This window comes from Necator americanus, chromosome II (genome assembly GCF_031761385.1).
Source record: "Necator americanus strain Aroian chromosome II, whole genome shotgun sequence".
In the NCBI taxonomy this organism is placed as follows: Eukaryota; Metazoa; Nematoda; class Chromadorea; order Rhabditida; family Ancylostomatidae; genus Necator; species Necator americanus.
Window position 1 is genome coordinate 32,909,516 of NC_087372.1, and position 23,454 is coordinate 32,932,969.

Genomic DNA, 23,454 nt, shown 5'->3' on the forward strand with positions numbered 1-23,454 from the left:
CCTTTTGCACGCTCAGCATCTTCCGGGCCGTTTTTTACGGCAATTAGGAAGAAATGGACGGATTCACCTTCTTCCCCATAATCTATGACCCCGTATAGGCATAACCTACCTGAAACCCGCACCACCCCAGATTCGTGGAACGATGCCTTTAGATTTCCTTTCTTTGGCTAACCTCCTGATCTTCTTCCGCACGATGCAGTTCTGGACATAGTTTTCGGTTTTCCATAACGCGATTAAAAATCTCAACCGTTGGTCGTGAAAGCACGTAGACCCCGCCATCCGCATATCCGTGAGGCTAAAAAAATCCATCATTTACTAATTAGGTAGAGAAAAAACTGCCTGGATACGAGAAGTTGGATGATATTTTTGGTTGTCAAAGTGGAAAATGGCAAACCACAAAGAAATTCCATCGATAACCGAAGTAATGTGGTTCTTTGCTGGAGTAATTCGCTAGGAAATGTCGTAGGTTCTCAACGATTACGTAGGCGTCGTCGTCTGCTCTCAGATACCAATCGTACTCTTCATCGATCTCATCGATCACGTGACTGAAATATTTACTGATATTTACTCCTTTTTTCCAACAGAAACATATAAAATTAGCATAATTAACATATAAAATTCTTTACGTGAATATCTTTCGAATCTTCTCCCATGAATGATCTCTAGTGTTCAATTCTTTCCAATAAATGTGTGGAATTTCGGCAGACATAGGCGAATCCGTAAAAAACATGAAATCATCGCATCGTTTTGCCCAGGTCTCTAGGACTGTTTGAGCCTGAAAACAGTAATAAAACCACAATACAAGAAGCTCGATAAATAATATAATATAATATAATAATATAATAGACATGGTATTACTAAAAAACGAACTCGAGTTGCATGACTGGGAGTGGCTGTGTGAATCAGACAAAATATACTAGAAGAATAAGTTTTAGTGATTAGAAGAAGGATGAGAATATATCTGACCCACATAGGTGCGCATAAGTTCAACCGTTTTCACATTCTACCGGGTTTCGCTCTATCTAGTGGAAATATCTTGAGATCCTGGCGCAACATCGAACCGTTGAATCACCTGTGCGATAAGAACGAAACTCTGCGTATGGTAGTTGAAAAATTTAATTTTTTATTTGTTTTATAGTGATTCCTTTTCTGTCGAGGTCTCAGAAATGTTTGAATTTGGAATTGTGAAGCGTCATTCTTAAGGTAATATTTCCGGTGTTTTCTTCCATTTCAAAGCAACATAAAAAATGAGTTTTTTTTCTGAAGACTGAAATAGGCACAATAACGCCTAATATAAGGATAAAGGATAAAGTCACTGGCGTATCAATCCACTTGGGATGCGCCAACGCGTTTTACTGGAATTCGTATTCGTTGGGGTTTTGGAACTCGTGTTGGACAAGCTTGGGGGCAAAAAAAGTCTCCTTCCCCCCACAAATAGAAAAAAAAAAAAAGGACCCGGGGGGGAAAAAAATTGGTGGGACTAGGGGGGAGTCTACTTCTACCCCCCCCATATTATTATTATTATTAATTATTATTATATTTTTTTTATAATTATTTTATTTTTTTTTAAAAAAAATAAAAAAATTTTTAAAAAAAAAAAATTTAAAAAAAAATTTTTTTTTTTTTAAAATTTTTCGCTACTAATCAACTTTACAATACGATGAAACATAAAATTCAGAACATAGCAGACATCTTTGGTAGAAAAAAATTATAGACGTTTTTTTCTCCCTAATCGAGGTATGCTTTATGAAATCTAATCCTACATATGTTCATGAAATCTCAAAGAAAAAGTGTATTTTACACCATCAAAAATTCGATTTGACCAAAAAATGGAAATCCATCCTGTAAATTAATAAGTGCATTAGATTAATTAAATTTATAATTTTTGCTTCGTAAATTGCTGAACACTGTAGTGTGATCAAATTATTCTTTGTTCAACAGAAATCCATATTTATTCGATTGTTGAAGAAAGGTTTGTTTTTATTTGAAAATCTCTTCATCTCCTAAATTTTGTTCAATGTTTGTTTTTGTTTTCCTCAATTCACATCTTCCGAGCTCCTTCAAGTCTTTAAAGACTTTTTAAATTATTTTCACAAAGCAGTGAGGCGAGTGCTGAAAGCAAAATCCTTGCATAAACTGAGCGGACTGACCATATACATATAGTGGACTGATATATCCTCTTATCCATTTACTGGATACGTTTAACTTTTACTGACCACAGATCAACTGTTGGAACAGAGTGGAGTTTCACAGTTCTAAAGATAACAATACATAGGTTTTAACAAAGTAGGTTTTGGTAATATGAACGGAAAATACATCCCAATCCATAGAATTCAAAAGCTGTCATTTAAATTCAGTGTACAACGCTTAGATGGATTTGGAGGATGTCATCACGACAGCAGTAGACTCCATCAAATTCTTACATGTTGCACAGAACTTGATTCTCCCTGGAAGAAATAATAGAACTTTAATACCGTGTCTAACAGATGAAACTACACCTTCATCGTTTCAGCGTATGCGGATCTGTGAGGATTTGGTTGATTATGTATTCAGTTGTGAAATGTCCACAAAAAGCTTGAGGACGAAAACAAAATAGAGATAAAATTCGCCATAAATATTAATTGCATGCATTTAATGAGGATATTCCTGCTTTTAGGTTAACAATAAGCTTTTGTCAGTGAACTTATGAGTGAAAATATTATATCTTTTCCCCTTTTGAAGATAAAATGAATGAATGATGATGATAATGTTCTCTTTTTCTTGAGAAATAAAATCAGTGATATCACAAAGCATATCCTAGGAAAACACGGCCTTTTGATCCTGCATAAAATCCAAATTTCGGATTGTATGTACTAAAGAAGGTAGGTATTTGTCGTTCTGTTAGTGTCTTCTAAAAGTGCAATAATAATAACAGTGAATAAAAATAAAATGATTAATAATAGTAAATAAATAACAATGAATAGAAGAATGATAAATGAGGCTAATATAGTTTTAAATGGCCATTGTTTTCATGGCCAAGATCGAAAAGCCTATAATAGACCGTAGCTGTATTATCGTTACATAGATGATTGCTGCGTCGTCTGCTCAACACAAGCAGAACTAGACACGTGCTTCAATCAGCAGTATCCGCGCATTAAGTTCACGAGGGAGAGACCGATAGACAACTGGTTGGCTTTCTTGAATGTGCATATTTACTTGCGGAATGGGATATGTAAGACTAAGTGGTACCGGAAAGCCTGTAGCAAAAACATCTTAATTCTTTACCTTTCAGCGCATCCCAGCAGAATGAAAAAATCTATTATAGGTAACATGTACAGAACGGCGGCAAGAGTCTCATCGAGTAGCCAGGAAAAACATGGTCTAAGAATCTGGCCCATAAAGTAGCAATATCCAATGGGTATCCAGCTGGAGATGGTACTACCCGACAAGCACGACATCCCTCTCGAAGATCCAACGTAGTGGATAGCCCAGAAAAGATCCCTTTCTGTTTACCTTACATATCTGATGATATGAGCAGAGCGGTACAAGGTTGTCTACGGAAAGCGAGTCTAGAGAATGACGTGAGGGTTGTGGAAATACCTCCAGCAAACCTCAAGAATCAGCTGGTACGTAATCGTGCGTATGACTCTGCACAACTCCCAGCTGCGTGGTTTCCCCGTACGGCATAGAGGATGATTGCATGATATCAGGAGTAGTGTATCGTATCAAGTGCAGGTTGTGCGGTGACGAGTATATAGGGAAAACGGGACGCCCACTGTGTGTAATGGTCAAGGAGCATCTAGATGGACTCGAAAAATCTAAAATCTTCACTCCACTTGGAGCATACCGTAGAATATGTCATCCAACTCCGAAGTGGAGGTAGAAGTTCGTATATTATCCTACGAGTCCGAGATCACAGCACGCAGAACACTAGAGGCGTTTTGGATAACCGCCAAAAGTCCAAAAATGAACAAGAAGGATGAGTGCATTGCTATCAGACGAGTTATCCCTATATCAAGACCTATGCGGGTTTTGATCTACGGGCGGGCCAAGAGGTCCCTATATAAAAACCCTTGTGACTCGTAGTTGTGGTACGCGGTGTTCTGTTGCGTCACCAAGTCTAGCTAATGAGGTAAGTACTAGCCAATGTGTTGCTGTTTGAGTTTGCCTACTTTGGATGCTTTCGGTAGGGTGATGAGGCGCTTGAGGGGATAAATCACTAATGGCTTTGAACTTTCTAGGCTCTGACGAAGGCGATAACGCCGAAACGTTAGCCATTGTTCAATAAAGGCGATCAATACCAATCTTGGCTACAGCTCAAGGAAATCAATTAAAAACTTCGTTTCAACATGCCGAGATTCAAAGACAGTCGAACATGTGCAATAATAATATAATAGATAATAACGAATACTCTTGTTCTGTGTTTGTGTGTTCTTAACGCCTAGGCACATCCAAACATCCGGAATCTTTTGGTGCGGACATTCGCCTTCGTATCGTTGATAGCGCAGCGAGGCGCAGGGATTAAAAGAGACTACGTAAAGTGTAGAGTAACTCCCTCTCAATGAGAACTAAAACAACTCGGAACTATTCTAAGAAAATCGTATTTTGTAATAAAGAATATACGTAATGCAAAAAATAATAAGAAAAGATTATTTCACCTGCTATCCTATTTTATCCTCAGAAGAATAGTGGCTTACCGTCTATTTTCTAAGTCTCCTCTTTTTAGTTTGAGTGCGTCTTGTGCAAAGAATTAGGAATTACGTCTAAGGTCTGTAAATTTGTAAAAAAAAAATGTCAATTTTATATGGCTGTTATTCGCCGGTTTTTTGGCTATGAATTTTAGTAGGAAGCATATTTTTAGAAATACCCCGGAAAGAGCTATCTGATGATGCTTCTTCTATTTCAAATGGTTTATCTTTTAGGAGTTTAAAAAAGCGACGGTGATACCTGTGGACATGGCGTCGTTTTCGCAAAATCTTTGCGCAATATTGTACTTTATTGTATCAATTCGGTAGATGTTTGAAAAGAGCACTTTTACAAAGGCTCACATGGAATCTTCTTCTTCAAATGCTTAGATATTCAATGCTATATACGTCAATAAATGCTCCGTAGTTTCGTTGAAAAAACGGCGATCAGAAAACTTAAAGAATCAGAATAGGAGCACCTCATGAAGCGATAGATTCGCATCACATATAATATATGGTGATTACAAATGATTCCCGGGGTTTTGAATGACTTTATTTTGCAAAATATTGCACAAAAAATAGTGATCCATACATTTTTTGAAAGAACACATTTTCAAGTTTCTTATGAATGTATCAGAACCCGTTGAATTTGTAATCACCCTGTTTTTTGAAATCACTCTTTATTTCTATGTCTATTTTTTTTACTTTGAAGGAAAAAAAAAAACGCTGACGACTTTTTTCTCAACGCAGTGGTTGTCTTATTCCTCAATCCAGTAGTTGTAAGAGCATTGCTAATATTTATCATTCCTCTTCACTGCATTGATTTCAATTTCAAATTTCAACCATATCCATCAAACACTCGTTCAAGTCGGATTTGCTGGGGTAATTGAACACTTAACTTGTATTTTTCAACACTCTAACTCTATACAGTATCATAAAAACAAAAAAGATCCGAATTTCGTTCTTCCATAAAGGGTAATAGAGAATCAAGTTCATAATTGTTCGATTGACAAGTTTCTATGGTAACTTCCCCTTCGAACCCAAAGAAGTAGAAAGAAAAAAAGCGAGGCAAAGTTAATGTGGGAGTGGACAGCATAAAGAACCTTGTAAAATTTTCTAAGGTGTCGACAACTCACTTAGAAAATTCGTACCAGGTTGGGAAAAGTCCTAAGGAAATTATCATTACTGACTTATTCACTTTGTTTGATCATACAATAGAAATTAGTCAACAACAACATTGTTAGTCAGTACAGTGATCCACCACCGGGACAGGTCAGCGATCCCCTTCTCTCCTTGAGCTGAGAACAAAAAGTAAGCAACCGCCCGACGCGTGACTTCGAACTCGGTGAAGGTTTTTTCTGCAAAGGAAGTCTTCAGCGATCGGAACAAGTGGTAATCAGGCGGGACGAAGTCGTGGAGAGTTTGGTGGATGTGGTGCCGAGCCCTTCGATTTTCTAGTTTGTTTCTTTTGCGACACGGAGGGGAATAGCTTTTGCAAAATTTTTGAGCCGAGGGACGTAGGTGACACCACTTAACGTGTGTTCTAGCGGGAATAGATCCAAGTAAAGTATTTTCCTCGATTATCAAAAGTTGACTGTTCGACTGAGGTTTGTCCTCAGAGTCCGTGTCCGTGCTCTAATAATAAAAAGTAGCCTATGGCATATCTTTTTTTGGACAACTCCACAGATTTCAGCAAGTATTGCCAATGTTAGCAGTTCTATTTTACTTTTCAGCAGTTCGCAAATCCGCTCGGTATAATTTCAGGATTTTCGTAGTATGTGGCGGTAGAAATCTCCTTAAAAGCTTGAACAATCTCTAATTGATTATCTGACTTTATTTTTTTCGTTAATTTTTGACAAATACCCATGTGATCTCACTTTCGTTTTTTACTTTACGCTCTACCAAAATATGTATGGAAAATAATCAGTCTTCGGATAAAAGTTTGGCTGACTTTGAAAATCCAAACACAGATTTGATTATGATACTAAGTGCTGTTAAAAAGTTTGTGTTCGCGTTCTTCCAACGCAGAACGTTGCTGGTCTAACAGAATGTCGTAAGTGCAGTTTTCGAAGTCATAGACTCAAAGAATCGTTGAATACTGATTTATGTTTTCTTGTTTTGCCAACGAGACTTCTGGTGAAACTTTATTTATGGTTTGACGTTTCAACAAATTCATCTTTGTCAAAGGCCTAAAAATGTTCCGAGTTTTTTTTTGGTGCTATGTTCATCCCATAAAATTTCTCCTCTCTTTTGTGCCAAGTTTCAATATCCTTCTAAGTACACCATGCAAGAACTCCAAACAGAAGAACAATCCTTACTGATCAGTGGAGCTCCTGAGTCACCGGGTTCTTGTCGGATTGTCACCAAATGTGTATAAAATGTACGGAGTGTGCAGTATCCTCAACTACGAGTTAAGAAGGTTAGAAGAAGAGAATTAAGGTGGCTTAGGAGGTTAAGTAGTTTGTGCATGATGAACGTTGATTTCTTTAGCAAATCCTCGTACACGTATATGCTGCTAAATTACTTGAAGAAAATCTTTTGAGAGATCCTAATATACTCTATTTTTACGGTCACGGGTTTTTACGGTCAGTCTTTCATTCTTGTCTCGACTATACGATAAAAGATCGCAATAAAAACCACAAAAACCTTAATAGCTCATCTAGGAAAGCCATACTAACCTTTTCCAGCTACTTTGGGAAAGTTAAACCTCATGAAAACCACCGCTGAGGATCTAACATTTATTTTTCCAACACAAAATCACAAAAATCGAAGACAAAACAATAACAAACACACGTCAGCACATCTATAACTTATGCTAGATTCGTCGACTAAGAGCCGGAGGAAAAAAAACTATTAATATTCAGCCAGACGAGATCTTCAGATTACAAGACTACGCTGTACTTGTAGTAACGCTTGGCAACTTCTTTGGAATTGATCGACTTCAGTTTGGTTGAGATGTTGTTTTATTATGTGAGTGATACCGTTCGATCCGAGGACAACGGGAAGGGAAAGATAGACGTCATCAGTGATGCCATGGAAACCCTGAAAACCATTATTTAAAATTCATATGCCACGAGAGAGATATCAAGAAATAGGAAGCATATCGGAAAAGGAAAAAAAAAGCTGAAATTTCAACGTTTTGCGAAGAAAAGACAGCGCTCAATTTATAGTCCGTAGCGCATCTCTTCAACCGGGTGTTCGCGACGCGTGTGTGAGCGCTCTGTCTGTGTGGTTGGCAATCACTTCCCCTTCCCTTTCTTCCCTATTTCCCCGTGCTGCGCTCACCAAGACAAACTGTGACGACATTTGGTGTTTGGTTGGTGACATTTGGTGCTTAGGTTTGGGGAGGGCGTGGGAGCGCGACTACTTATTTTTGTTCAGACAACGACCGCGACGTTTCTGTCGCTGGGACCCATTCAACACTGCTCTTCCCTACTCAAGGAAAAAAATCAATACATTCGAACTGGCACGTGCAATGAGCGCAGAATATTTTGCTGGTAGTAAATTTACAATCAAAAATCCTTGCCCTACTTTAATCCTAAAAAATAAAACTCACCTTTACGTTCGTGGATAGAGCGAACACATTACGAGAATTGGTCATTATCGATTGGACAATTTTCGCCACAGACAATCCAATCGCCCACGAAGTGTAACCTTTCAGTTTGATAATTTCATATGCACTGAAAATGAAAGATCAAAATATTTTCATTGAAAAACCATGGAAGATTGAAAATAAATCCAAAAAAAATACACCAGAAAAGTTGTTTTTGTTTCTGAGTTTTTGATTTTGAGTCCAATCATTATTTCTTTATTTCGTTGTTCATATAGGGACATTATAAGACGACTATCGTATATGAAAATCTTGAAAAGTCGGAATAAAATCAAACCACGAAGGTCTTAGGACAAAACATCGATTGATTTTAAAAAATATCGCAAACTGATCGATATTGAAGTGCACACTCTCATTCAGAGTCGAGGTACACGGTCTACATAGTTAGACGGATTTAACCCCATCTTTTATTATTTTTCTTTTATTGATTTCCTGCAGTTCCCGTGTGGATCAAAAAGATGACAAGATGGATGTTTTCATGTACTTTAGCTGAAATTCTTGTACCACCAACTCTGAAACTTAGTTTTCAAGTCCTTTTTTCATATTTACACCATTAAAAGGAAAATGTCCACAAATGTTGCTTCCTCCAATCACTCACAGCAAATGAATGGCCCAGAAGAGCCCCTCGTTCTCATAGAATTGATTTCTGCCCCCGCAAAACTATAAAATGTAATTTATTCGTGGTATTGTAGCAGTTAATATTTGCTTCAGTGACGTTTTGTCACTCGCTTCAATCGAATGTGAAGTGATTAAAGGCATCACTCCACGAATCTGAGGTGATACGGATTTCAGGTGGAGTAATCGTATAAGGGATCGTAGATTATAGAGGGGTGGGTGATTCCGTCCATTTCTTCCTAATTGCCGTAAAAAACGGCCCGGAAGATACGGCTTCGAGCATCCCGGCGCGCTATTTTCTACAACGAGTTCGATTGGAGCGCGCAAGCCTTGCGCACGCGCCGCATCAATTAGCAACTAGGAAGAAATGGACGGAATCACCCCCCTCTCCATAATCTACGATCCCGTATACGAATACTCCACCTGAAATCTGTACCACCTCAGATTCGTGGGGTGATGTCCTTAAACGAGTGAATATTCCTTAATGAGATATGGAGCGATTTCAAATGCACTATCGAAAACGAACGAACCTTTCCACAACCTTCTTATGAATATCTTGTTCCCAATGTTCGTCATCGGTTTTCTCTCCGATATCCGGTTTCACATTTGAAAGTGTCACACCGGCCACATTCACACCGGACCAAACAGCGACTGAAATGAAGAACGTTCTCTCACATTCAAATCTTTTTCTGATTCGTGAAACTCACCGCTGGAATCACCGTGTTCTCCAATTATCCAGCCGTGACAAGATGATGGTGCAATATTCAGTTTTTGTGAGAGAAGGAAGCGGAATCTGTGTAATAAGTCGTTTTAGAAAAGAAAAAGAAAGGGAAAATTCTTTGTGGCAGCTACGATGGTATGTAGTACCAATCTAATATGTTGAACATTTGCAAAAATAATATTATTATAATTTAATAATGATTTTTTTTGAGAATGTTCCCACTCAGACCAAAATTTTTAGCGTTTTTGGCGCACCAATGGTGTATAAAATGTAAATAAATAATAATGTAAGTAAAAAAAAATTACTTAGTAATCGTAAGTAATAAGTAATTAGTAGTAATGTAAATAAATTTTAAAAAATAATCCCCATTACGATTCAGAAGCAGTAATAAAGGAGCGTAACAGATTGGGAGGCTTGCTAACTTCGCCTTTCGTCGAAATTTTCTTTCTCTGTGAAGCAGCAAATCCATAATTTTTCGCAACTACCATAATTCTAGCCGAAAACGAATGCAAAGTTGAAAAATTCCGTTAAGCTTATTTTATCACTGCATTGAAGTGAACACTTGAGAAAAACTCAATCAGAAATTCTGCAGCTACGAAAAATCAATTTTTTCCCTTTTTATTTCTGCTCCAATCTAAGAGCGAAGTAACTTTTCCCCAACGCAAAAGAAAAGGTGATGGGAGAATTCCATATTGCTGTAATTTTGTTGCCTTTCCGAATCAAAATGGAACACTTACCGTGCTGAATCGAGATTTGTTCCAGAGCCAAAAATTCGCTCTTTAGATAGCCCGGATAGCTTCCATGTAACATATGTGAGGACATCAACTGAAATAAATTGTTAATGTTCCAATTCAGACGAAGTGCTGGAAATTTCCAGAAATTTTATGATCATGGTTACAAATCCCATGTGGATCTTTTTGATGGATGTTAAATCCAGGAGGAAATCTGTGAGATTGAGAAAAATATCTTTTCTTCGACGAGCACAAGTGTTTGAAGGAAATTAAATCGAGTAAAATCTGCTGCGCTAATCATTTTTTTTTCACACCATACCCATGAATGACCGTTTTATGATGCTCAGATGTAAAATTTCGCAGGATTTCCAGAATTTTCGTGCATTCCCGAATAGATCCCCACACTAAGGAAGTTTATAATGATAGATAGAGACAATGTAACGATGTTAAGTCAATTTTGATAGTTTATAAATTAGTGTATACGTATCTATGGTCTCTAGGATCAAAATCCTCTCGCGCTGGAAATTTAACACAGGTGGTCACCTGCAAAATGCAGTGATACGACCTGTACGTGGTCTGTTTTTGGAAAACGAGGCAAATTTTTTACCAGATGTTTTAGTCACGAATAAATTCTCTTGGAAATGAAGGATTAACAACTAGAAAATTCGGTGGGTCCCTATTTCCGCTTCACCACCGGGAATGGTCGGTTCATTTCTCTTGCTGAGAGCTCTTCCGCAGAGCGATTGGGAGCCAATGCAAGAATAAAGAGAAGTTCGATAGGATAACCACTAGCGTCCAAATATCAGGAGCTACTTTTGAAATTTAAAGCGTCGACATTCTTTGAATTTTAAAATTTAAAATATTGAATTCAAAATATTGCCAGATCTGGAGTAAAGTTTCACTACTGTAGCATTGTTATTACAGTGCTACCTTATTAACCCTTTGATGACAGTGCTTTTCATCGTTGATTTGACTTATCAATGGTTATTTTTCATGCTTTGCTTATTTTTTGAAAGTTTTTCTGAACTTACTGGGTCTATTATCTTCGAATATATTGTGAGTATAGTTCCTAAAAGTAGATTGGCTTGCCCCACGCGCCAAATACGCAAAAAAGCGCCCTATCGTCAATAGATTAGAGATCTGATGTGAAGAAAGTTTTTTTAGACACCTAAAATGGTAAAAAATTTCTGAGGTTTGAGAAATTGTTCACCTGGGTTGGACACAACCATAATGATGGTTTCCGGAGAGTATCTGACGAGTTGCGGTACAATCCCCTTGAAAATCTCCACATTCCTTTGAACAAGCGATAGGCGAGTCTCGCCTTCTCGTTGTCGTGCTCCAGCCGTAATCACACACACCTTCGATCCAGCGGTGATAGCGTAGTCTGAACGATAAATACAGTTATTTGCTTTCTTTCCTTTCCTTAGAAATATTTCCTTAGATGTTAGAGCCATAAAATGAGTAAGTACCTGTGTCAGCCTTAACAACGCAATGTCTTGTGAACGCTAAGCCATGCTGAAGATCCATCATCTCGCCCTTAAGCTTGTCAGCAACCACATCCACAAGGCAGATCTCGTTTGCAATATTCTGGAAGATGCCAACGCTAGGACGTTGTGGAAATTCTAATTTATTCTCAATCTAACTCTTTTTTATTTATTTGACATTTAATTGTATTGTTATTATTGTTATAATTTTAGCCACCTCATTACTTGTAATATTTAATTTTAATTTTAATTCTAATTTGCTCTAAGTTAGCAATCAGCGGAGGAAAAGTACAGCTCAATTAGATAGAAGCGGTCATTGCCGAGGTGATTTAAAAATCATAATGAAGAGAACTCTAAAAATTATCGATTGAATTATCGAAACTGTTTCTGTGTGTGTTGAATTTTTTTCTTTGTTTCTGAGACAACAAAAAATATCGCTTCAAATAATCGCTTACAGTAATCACCTCCGCTGAGCATGTTGTCTTGGATAAAAAAAGAACATTTCGACTAGTCTTAGTCAAGATACAGTAAACTTCAAATAATTTAATGATTGGTGAATCAGACGACCAACAAACCTGCTGCAGGATACTGTAAGCACAGGCCATTCCTACTTGGCCAACACCGACAACGGTCACTTTGCCGTGGGCTGTGCTGGCAACAGGAGCAATCTCCTGGAACACTTCCTTCACGGTTGCAGCCATGCTGAAATAAAATTCTCAAGTTTTCTGCAATTAGAAAACGATTTAAAGCGAACATCCATAAATGTAGGGGAATGCGCAGATCCTATAGAAGCTACCAGTTGAAAATGTCCCGCTACAGAAATCGAAAATAAAAAATGTCACCCGTTCTGGAATTTCCCTACAGTGATGTCTTATCCCCCATGAAATCCCTCCGTATAAAAAATCCCCTTTTCGGCTGAATATTCTCGCACGAAGAACAAATAATTCATCTAAATATATGGCTGAGACTTTGACGGTCACTTCTTTTTATTATCTAGCCAATTGAAGAGAAAATTGTTCGAAAAAAAAACAGAAGATTGTTCACATGAATTTCATGAAAACCATAAAAGAGCAGCTGGGAAATGAAACTGAATAAATCGGTCTGCAATCCGAACGAAATCATAGGGATTATCACATCTTCTTAAGGAATATTGAACTCATGTACACAATTTTTTTCTGGAAATTTTTTTTTCTCAGAAAACAACAAAACGAAGAAAGAAAGGTGGTAGATCAAACTGCAAGGAAGGGCTAAAATCTACGAGATCCGTTACGGATACGTGGTTTTCATGCTCTTCATCTTTGGTCTCACATGTATTGTTCCACTTGCGACTACAGTGTTTTTTTTTCTTTTGTTTTTTTTATGATGATGTTAAGCAAAATCTATAACTCTTTTATTCCACTCGACAAGATTTTTGATATCCTTTCTTATATGAATTCGCTTAAAATGTTCAGTACTATGCTATAAAAAGACGCGAATTAGTCGTGGAATTCCATTTTAAGCTGCAAAATACCGCGAAATCCAAATATATTAAAAATTCAACGCCTTTCTAGCTAAAAAAACAAACCTTTGATTTAAGCGAGAAGTGACTAAGCAGTGCCTTCTCAGCACGAATGAATCTTTTTTTTTTGTTTTGAATATTTGTTTTAAGCTCTAAAAGGTGCCACAAAACGAATGGAGGAAGAAAGTGGTTTTGCTGCTTCCTGGAAGAAATTGGGCCCTTAGAAAAGTGGATTACGTAAACGTTCGATCCTTTCCACTTTTGGCACTTTAGAGTTAGACTCCTTTTGTCTGAATTTCGAATTTTTTATTTCTTGGTCCCGATGTGAATAATTCTATTTCTTTTTTCACAGTAGTCGTTATCTTTGAGTACATAAGTTTAAAAACAACAACTTTCTTAGTAACATATGTAGTTGATAAGCAGAAATGAAAACATGTGTTAATTTTGATTGGCTTGGAAAAAACGCAAATATTTTTGCGACTAACCCTCAACACATCAAAAGTGCTACTTTTTGAGGTGGGAAAAAAGATCTGAAGCTAAAAGATGAGATCAAAAAATTCTAGAACTGGAATAAAATCACATTAAAGGAGTAAATTATCATTTAAGACTAAAACAGATACATAGGGATTTCAGAATCGAACTCTGGACCAGTAAAGAATTTCAGGTTAATATATCAGTTTCAGTCTCAGTATTATTTTCTTTGTGAAGGTTGGGAGCGAAAAAAAAGAGAAAAAGATTGAGGAGAAACGGCACTTCATTTTGATCTACTGTTATCAAGGAATATTTTGAAGGGGATAGAAAAAAGCGCAGCGATTTTCTGTGCAGAAATCAATGAAGTTTTAGACGAAATAGTTTTGAGTACGACTCTGTGAAACGAGTAAAACGATATGATGACGAGAAATTGTCGAGGCGGATGCGTTGTTCGTGTCGACAAGAGGTCAGATTGCAGCGTATAACAAATGGATTGATTTCTCTCGTCGAAGTTCCGGTTCAGCTGGAATGGCAGACTGGTCACGGAATGACTCATCCGAGCGAATGCTGGGTGTGCCTCGCATTGTGCTAATTTAAAGGTTTAATTCCAAGAGAAAGAAGAAGAAGAAAAAAAAAAGAAATTTCCAGAACAGGTTCGGCTGAACAATGTAGATGTGGCGAAGTTCTCGTAGACGCTTTGTGTAACATTGCAGCGGATGTCCTCTCGTGGTGAAAAGGTCAAGAGATCAAATCACACCGAGAGCAGCAAAATAGAAATGGAACCAGTGCAAGTGGTTCAAAGGGATTTTTTTCTCGGTTAAAAATTAAATTCTGATATGTCTTCCTCTTTACAGCATTATACTACTTATTTTTATTTATTTATTATTAGTTTCATTATTAATTAATTTGTTTTATTATTTATTATGTTATTTATTATTATTATTATTATTTATTTATTATTATTATTTATTACTTATACTATTATTTGTTATTATTATTTATTACTTTATTATTTTTTTTCTATTATCATTTTTTTATTATCATTATTTTCTTTTTTTATTTTTATTATTATATGTTATTATGTTATTATTATATACTATTATTATTACTATTTTGTTTTATTATTATTATATTTCTATTTTATTATTTACTGATTTATTTGTTATTACTTATTATTTAATATTTATTTTATTTTTATTACTACTACTATTTATACTATTGCTATTTATACTAATACTATTACTCTATTATATTTCGAATTAGAAATAACTCTATTTCTCTGTTTTTCCTTTCGTATCTGAGCTTTTTTTCGCTTCTTCTGTTTTCGCAGCAAGGGTACATCTAGAAAAAAATTCTTTGCAACTACATCTTGCCCCCAATCAATCTTTAGTAGTCTTCCGAAGGTGCCACTGAGCAATTGCATATAGGGAAGCGATAAAAATTGGATTTTCTACGAAGCGTCGCCTGCAGGGTCTTAAGTAGACATGATGAAAGGACGGAGGTTCACGATGAGAAAAGACAGACAGTGATCTCTGCGCACGAGGCCACAACCCGTTCTTTATTCGTGTGGAGCGCGCATGATTTTAAAAAGCAAATAGGAAGGGAATGCAACACATTTTCTGTCTCGGATTCTTCAAATGCGAAAGATTTTCCTCGGGTTATAAATATAAATCATTTATAAAATGTTTAAATTTTTAAAATAAAACATTATAGTTTATAAAGTAACATTACATTAAAGTTTACATCAAAGTTTATAAAGTATTGCGCATGTTCGACTGTGCTTGAATCTTGGCATGTTGAAATGTAGTTTTTAATTGGTTTATAATTTATAAATAATTAATTTATAAAATAGTTTATATACATATAATTATTTCAGTTTATATACATAATATTTCTCATATTTTTGCGAACTAGAAAGGTGGAAAGCATAAATTGTAAGTCTTTAGTCTTCGGACAATCAATTCTCATCTCATATTAAGATTTTTCTCATTACGTCAGCACGGACCAATTTGCAACGGGCTCCACCTCAACTGATTTTGTCGACCAAATCCAAAGAAGAATAATTTGAAGCATTAGATCCTCGAAAAAAGCACAAAGATTGAGTTTACCGAGATACGTATGGTTATAATTCCAGGTAGTTGCTCATACGATCAAATTGCAAATTCCACAATAAATTTCTTTATAATATTTTCATACTTATTTTTATATTTTTCATTGTATTTTTACACTACATACATACACTTACTTATAAGTACTTTTAAAACTATGTATATTTATACTCCTCACTTATATACATCTTTTATACTATCTATATTTTTATAATATTTTTTCACATATTATATATATATATATTAATTTCAATTTTATATCATATAGGGCCAAATTTTGCTGCATAAAACTCAGGCAAATTTCTACCAAGCTCTGTTCTTCCTTAATTTTTCTCTTATGTCACACATAAATGGTTGTTTTCAAATAAATAAATAAGCATTGCTATTTCCTACAATACCATTCCATATTATATTTTTTATTATTTACATTTGACATTCCTTTAAGGTCGTATGCTTCTAATCGCTATTTGTTCTGCATTAACGCTCCCTAACGAGACATAAATTACTAGGATTGGAATTCTCGGCTGTAATCAGCAATCAGGCGTTCACGGCGTTCAATTAAGTGCCATTCTTGTAGAGGTATTATTTATCGTTTGGGAATTGCTACCTAACCCTACTTTCCAGAATGCTACAGTCAATGAAGGATAATTCTACAACTTCTTCCGGGAATAGAGCTTAGAAATTCCGGGGGAAAAGGGAAACAATGAAAAAGAAAGGAAAAAAAAGAAGTTCTAAGGAATCTTGTACAAGTTTCTTTAATGCGCAATTTCAAAATCTTGTCAGAATAAAATTGCTGCTTATAAAACGCTACATTTTTACGGAGACCGACTGAATAAATCTATTTTTACAACGTATATTTATTTTTATTTATATTCGTATATTCTATTTTACAACGTAGATTCATGTGAAAAAGACTTAAGCGAATCCGTAGGTAAGAAAGGAATCCAAGAGTTGGATAGCGCTTTGGATCCCTGGAAATGACCAGAAAAACCCAGGATAAGTCCCTTTCTACCGAAAATTAAACATTTATAAGAATGACGGCAAGAATCATCAGGAAAAAAAGTGAACTATTCGTGAAGTGACGATTGCAGCAGCGAGCAGCAGGAGCCGGAGTGAAAAAAGCGCCGAAACGGCCGCAATCAATAGCGCCGCTAGCTAGGGGGGGGGGCTCTGGCTAAAGGAGGGAAGTACTTTGGAGAGGATCCGAGAATCGGAAAGAGGATCAATGTGTGAAGTGAATGAAGGCACAGGCGCGCAAAATTTTAGGGGGAACTTGTTGCGAGCTGAGTTTACTTTACAGCTTTTCTCCAGAGAAATCTGCAAACTTCTGGAAACTTTTGGCTGCGGAATTCTTCGAATTCCACTCTGTTAGTTTCAAGAGGAGGTAAGTAGGAGGGGGTCAAATATTATTATTATTATTATTATTATTATTATTATTATTATTATTATTATTATTATTATTATTATTATTATTACTATTATTACTATTATTATTATTATTATTATTATTATTATTATTAATGACTCATAGATTCGAATGGAAATAGTTCAGAGAAAGAACAGAAAGAGAAAGAATAGAAAGAGTAAGAATAGAAAGAGAAAAAGAATTTTTTTCTCCTTCCAGATGTCCCCAGATGTCCCAATTTCCAAAGTTTTGCAAAGTTTTGAAAAGCTAAAGAGTGTTCTTTAGAGAAAGGCGTAGTGGAAAAAGCACAACCACGTCAAAGGATGACTCATCCATTGAGTCATCTGAAGCCTACCACCTCAACATTACGTCATAGGTCACTCATTCCACGATTGCATCAGAATTGTTATGAAACGCAGGCGGGACACGGTACCGCTGAAGAATTTAGCGTTTAAAGTGCATCCTGGACTCGTGTTTACTTTGTTGCATTGCACCTTCGGGGAAAAAAATCCACTAAGCACGGATAATTCTTCCACGGTTTGCAAGCACTTTTGCAGTGTATGTGTGTCTTCGATTGGAATGTTCCCTCGTGCAGCCATCCGGCTGCATATTCAAGTACGTTGCAAGAACTTTCACACGATTACGTAGTTCTTCATTTCTTCAGAACTCATTAACACACAAATGAGGCATCTATTCTAATAAGCGTGAAAGTGACAGCAGAAATTCTGACGTTACGGCTTACAGGTTTCTTTTTTACCGACTGCGGAAGAAAAACGTTCTGTGCAAGTGCGAAAAATTTGCACACATAGCCGTTGATTGAATTTTCCGTGCAAAACTATGTAGCACCGAGTCCATGAAATGCTTTAAATTCACTGTATATCTAATTTTATAGACGAATTCAATTTTAAAGTCGACAAATAGCAGCAGCTCTTACGGTACTACTAGTGTTATACTCTAAAATCACTAGATTCTTCTATCTGCTACCGTATGCTTCAATCAGCGATGCTTCTAGAATATTCGCATACAATTTCTTTGCCTTTGTTCTCTGTAGAGACCACAAAATCAGCTGAAAAACAACAGAACGTCGAATATAATATTTTAAAAAATATTAAAATATTAAAATAAATAAAAATAATTAATAATTCACAATTTGCAATAATAATAGTAAATAAAAAAAATAGAATAAAATTATTACATAGTTCCAATAAAAATATAAGTGTATAAATATAAATATATATGCGGGACGGAAGAGAAAAAACAAAATGTTTTACTAAATAGTGGGAGGGTCGTCGGATGTGTTAAGATACGGATGGCCAGCCGATTGCTATACTGTAGTTAGTTCAGGTTTGTTATACTGTAATCAGTTCAGGATGTTGCTGTAATTTATAGTAGTCTAGATTGTCATTGGTAGCCTGTCGATCCTGAGATTTAAAAGACTTGATATGGTAAAGATCTTCAGAAAATGATCGCACTCACATTAATTTTTCCACGTTTTCCCCTCTCATAATTTTCTTTTGTAAACTTCTATGCGCGATGTCTGAGATAATTGTCATTGCGGCGCCACAATGACCTGAGAGAGCAAAATTATTGGGAGGAAGGGAGTTCAACAGGTAGACAATTCATATACATACAGTACCCAATCCAGGCCCATCATTAAAATGGTATCGGGCATCACGAGCATGACCATGAAAATTTGCCGAGCTCTCCTCCTTCTCCTCAAATTTCCACGGTTGCATGTCAACGTTTCCGTCAATGGAGAGCTCTTCTCACGCACGGCAGCGCAAAATTTCAACCAACACCAGCGCGAGCGCATCGGAACAGTTTTTTTTTTGTTGTTTCGCCGAGGCGAAGGTGCATATTTCGTGGCGCATCGATTGCAGAATTGAAGGAGTCTCGAGTGACGGTGAGAGAATCAAGAGGATTCAGCTTAGTAAGTGGCTTCGCAGGTGGATTTGCTATCTAGAATAGAGCAAGTGTGAGTTCTCTGCCCGCGATAAGCAATCACTCTTTTAATTTGGATTCTTAATTGAATCTATTGAATTTAATCCATTAAATTAAGTGAAATATCCCCACCTTTCCCCATTTTACAAATCATCATTTTAAGCTTTTAATATTTCGTCTATTTCGTACTTAACGACTTAGACTTGGCTTACTCCTATGTTTCTTTTATTATAATACCTCGTAGAAAAAGCCTTAGTTTATCAAAAAAATAGTGTTGAAACTAATAAAACAAAAAAACCTGCATTTCTTTTGCACCAACCTAATAGATTCTTTAAAATCGAAATTCCACAAATTCCAGCGTCTAGGCGCAACATTACACAAAACGTATTGTAGAGCCAAGAAGTATCATTATTTTTCCTTGACATAAAAATCAAATAGGTTTTTATTTACTCAACTAAGTTAATGTCTTTAATTATCTAATTAAGGAGTCAATGATGAATGAGGAGAATTGAGGTCCAAACTGATTTTCATACCTTTTTTTCTCAAAAAAAAATCTGGACTTTCAAAACACCAAACGTTGCATCATTGCACTAACCAGCTATTGTTTACGTTATTGTTTTAGACTCTCTCAATCCAAATGTCTGAATCAGCAGAAACGAACTTCAGACGAGGGAAAAGTGGCAGATGCAATTGCATCATCAACTTAAGGATCGATCCGTAGCGCAAGTTATACGAGTTATGAGTTTCGCGACGAAAAACAAAAACCTACATTTCGTGATTCAACATTCTTTCGGAGCAGAATAGAGACTGTGTGTGCGTGTATGTACAAGCACACAAAGGTAATCCTAGAATGATTAGGGGAGGGCATTGGGGGGAGAACGTCCGTGAAAACTCTCAGAAACAGTTGTCAGGATGTTTGTCTCGGAAAGAAAACTTGGATTGATTGCACTTTTTATGTGTCCACATTAATCTACAGGTTTTTGCACTACACCAATATAAATTGCCATTAACCGGCGAGGATTGTTCCTAGAGATCCTAGGGATATTCGCCACTTACCCATGCGCCATGTTGCTCGACTTGACCGTTACGATGACGACGACGACGACGACGACGACGACGTGTCCCGTTGAGTCTGGCACTTGCAATGAATCGTGGACGTTCGTTGGTGCGGCTTTATGCTCTCCGGCCTTATATAATCCAGAGCTCGCTCCTCCCACTTCTGAAAAGCAATCTCTGCATGAGCAAGTAATTGCACTTCATCACCAGGCTTCTGCGGTCATTTTCCGGAGCATCGAGGAAACTGCTTGATGATAAGATCAAAGCAAGCGATTCGCAAGTCTACTCAATCCTGAATGACCTAGGAAAACCGCTACTACAAGATTGAACAATAGCTGTGGTCCAAAATAAAACAGTTTGAACTATAGCTGTGTTCCAAGGATATTTGTAAAAAAAATATTATATAGGGGGAATTATAATATAATAGGACATAATACAATCAAAAATATAATATAATATAATACTATACGTAGGACACATGCGAAAGTAATAATAAAAGTATTAATATGTGAATAATAAAAGTATTAATATGTGAAAAATCAACATGACAAAAAATATATTAATATGTGAAAAATCAACATGACAGAAAATATATTCGTAGATAAATATACAAATACAATTATAAATATTCGTTTAAATAATTTATATTTACTTATATGAATAATTTTCGCGAAGCCAAATCGAAATATCCAATTAAGGTGTACTCTTAGGCAAAAATATGACTTAATCTTGCAGAAACTAGGACGACGGCGCCTAAGGCTGTAGCTAAGAGAAACGCTAATGATGGTATGTATGCAAGTATGTAGCTGGGCTCTGCCCACAACGGCGCTCAGTGCACGGATCGAAGTGAATCTACGCGGAGCAACGCATTCGGCGCCTCGATTCAAATCAACCGCGTCTCCGTTACCGGGACGGTCGGTACTCGATGACGCATGTTTCTGGCACATTGCAATCCCTGATGAAACGATGAAGATGTGATGAGTAAGCGAATGAAGGAGGAGAAAATCGAGTAATGGGTGGAGGAACGGTTTTTTTTTCCTGAGAATGTGAGGTAACAAGGACGGAATTTCTTCGAATGGCGCTTGATGGATAGGGTTTCCGGAAATTTTTCCGCTATTTCAATAGAATTATAAGAGAAAGAGGAAGGGCAATATAGGAAGCTTGTGTATTTGTATGTTCGAGAACAATTTTCGGAAATTTTTGCCGTGGTCTGACGCAGAACGCATCTTTCTCGATACTATCATCTAAGCACTGCTCTTACTCTTGCGATCAAACAATTTCGCTTCTTTTTCAAGCATTCTAGAATTTTCAAATTTTTCTTTTTGCATCTGTGCTCACAATATGTAGAATATGATGAATACTTTCCATTTCCGAAATTCGACGGGGTAATTTACTCTTTTCTGTTCGTCTCCGAAATATTCAATCTAGTCTATTAGGGTTTTTAAAACGTGCTCTTTCTTTTCGATTATGTTAAGAACTTTTATATACATTTTCTCATCGGCTAGGACTCACTCTATCGCATCCAGTTCACTTGAAAGTCAATATTCTGTGCTCTACGACACGAATGAATCAGAGGCGATATGGCCACGAATGGTGTCCAGGACGCATCCACGAACTTGTGCCTCTCCTAATAAATCCTTAATAAAACGAATCCTAGCGATCTCCTATTACTGTAATCTCTAAGGTTTAAGCATCAATTATAATGTGTGCCATGGGAATTACAGAAGTGCGCTCCAGGACTCCGACGACACCGCAAGAGCTCATTTTGTGAAGGACTAAAAAATAAAATCGGACTACAACCACTTCAGGAAGGTCAACCAGATGCCACTGATAGTCATTTTGTCTGTAGTTGGGTTATGTTCCTCGTGTCGAATGTTTTTCCGTAGATCGGTTACGGTAATGCCTAATTTTGAGTGGATAGCCTCCCATCTATATAGTCGAGTCAAAATGATATGAAGCACGGTGCTTTGCGTACGGTAGTGTACAGTGGTGCCTACAAGAATTCCACTGCGCTTCGTGTCGCTTCATGTCGCTTCATGTTCCGATTTCTTGCTTCATGCCGTTTTGAGCCTAGTTTAGATTTTTATTTATTCCATAACAAATTAAACTTCAAATAATTCAAAAATGCAACGTCTCCGAACTTAGTGGAAGTATTAGGTTGACAACTTATTTTTTCATACACTCATAAATTTCACAATTTCGTAGTTTTTATAGTTAGTTAGTTTCATGGTTACAATTTCCTGGGACCAAAAGCAAAGGAGCGGAGGTCCAAAAAACCACTTAACAGCATTTGAGGACAGTGAAAAAATTTAACAGTTTCTGTCTCAGAGAATTTCCTTGCGATGGTCATCATTATGTAATTAGATTGTAACGGGTATGCTTGTAAAAAAAATCAGTAGCCAACCTAATTTTTACGGCGCGCTAGATTATTTCTTGGTAATGAAAATGCATTCTATATGACAATCCTGACTGATTGTTATATGTCCTACGCTTGGCTAGGATGAGGATCATGCGAAAAATTTGATTATTTCTACTAATTTCAAGGAACAGAATTTAAAAAATAGAAATTCAAAAAGAGTAACAAACATGGAATTCGAAGAATAGTGCAATAAACTTTCGAAATGAGTATTTCTCGAAAATGTCCTCAAAATCATGATTTGGGTTCGTTGTCAACCCTGATGACAATGAAGTCACTTCGTTGCGATGATCATTTCCTTGATGATGGAACTGTCTCACTCGCCCAGGACACCCACGCAGAAGAATGTGGCGAGTGTGTGGCAAGCAATGGAGGTGGGCGATTAAGAGACAGCATCTAATTTTTTTTCCACAAATTTTCCTTCGCTCCTTTCATAGGTCTTATTGGAAAATAATAAGCGACATGCAGACTACTTATGATGTTATTCTACCAAGCATGAAATACGGCAGATAAATGTCTGAAGGAATCGGGATGGATTCATACGCATCCGTTCCGTATGCCAGGATCAAAGAAAACCATAGCCTTAACAGTGTTAGCTCTCACATTGGGTCAGTGATAGGCAACCTACCAACGACCAGAAATCTAAACTAGAATGGATTTGAACGAATTCATGAACTTTTTTTTTAGCTAATTAATTAATTTAGTTAATTTTGCTGTAGTCAACAAATGAACAT

The 23,454-nt window shown here is 36.6% G+C and overlaps 1 protein-coding gene across 4 annotated transcripts in view; it reads right to left on the minus strand.

Moving 5' to 3' along the window:
• The window catches only part of RB195_020216 (uncharacterized protein), a gene marked incomplete at both ends in the record, with an annotated part of 29,448 nt that overhangs the window by 1,610 nt on the left and 4,384 nt on the right, over window positions 1–23,454 (minus strand). The window contains 12 exons of one of the 4 annotated variants that reach the window (XM_064188433.1): window positions 173–295; window positions 395–545; window positions 627–775; window positions 7,566–7,706; window positions 8,221–8,344; window positions 9,420–9,540; window positions 9,597–9,682; window positions 10,348–10,435; window positions 11,552–11,725; window positions 11,811–11,928; window positions 12,401–12,527; window positions 20,305–20,467. In XM_064188433.1, the coding sequence (XP_064044315.1) occupies window positions 173–295; window positions 395–545; window positions 627–775; window positions 7,566–7,706; window positions 8,221–8,344; window positions 9,420–9,540; window positions 9,597–9,682; window positions 10,348–10,435; window positions 11,552–11,725; window positions 11,811–11,928; window positions 12,401–12,527; window positions 20,305–20,467 (1,565 nt within the window). Of the gene's footprint in view, window positions 1–172; window positions 296–394; window positions 546–626; window positions 776–870; window positions 882–7,541; window positions 7,707–8,220; window positions 8,345–9,419; window positions 9,541–9,596; window positions 9,683–10,347; window positions 10,436–11,551; window positions 11,726–11,810; window positions 11,929–12,400; window positions 12,528–20,017; window positions 20,035–20,304; window positions 20,468–23,454 lie in introns of those variants that run through there. The other 3 variants (XM_064188436.1, XM_064188435.1, XM_064188434.1) reach the window with 3 other exon arrangements.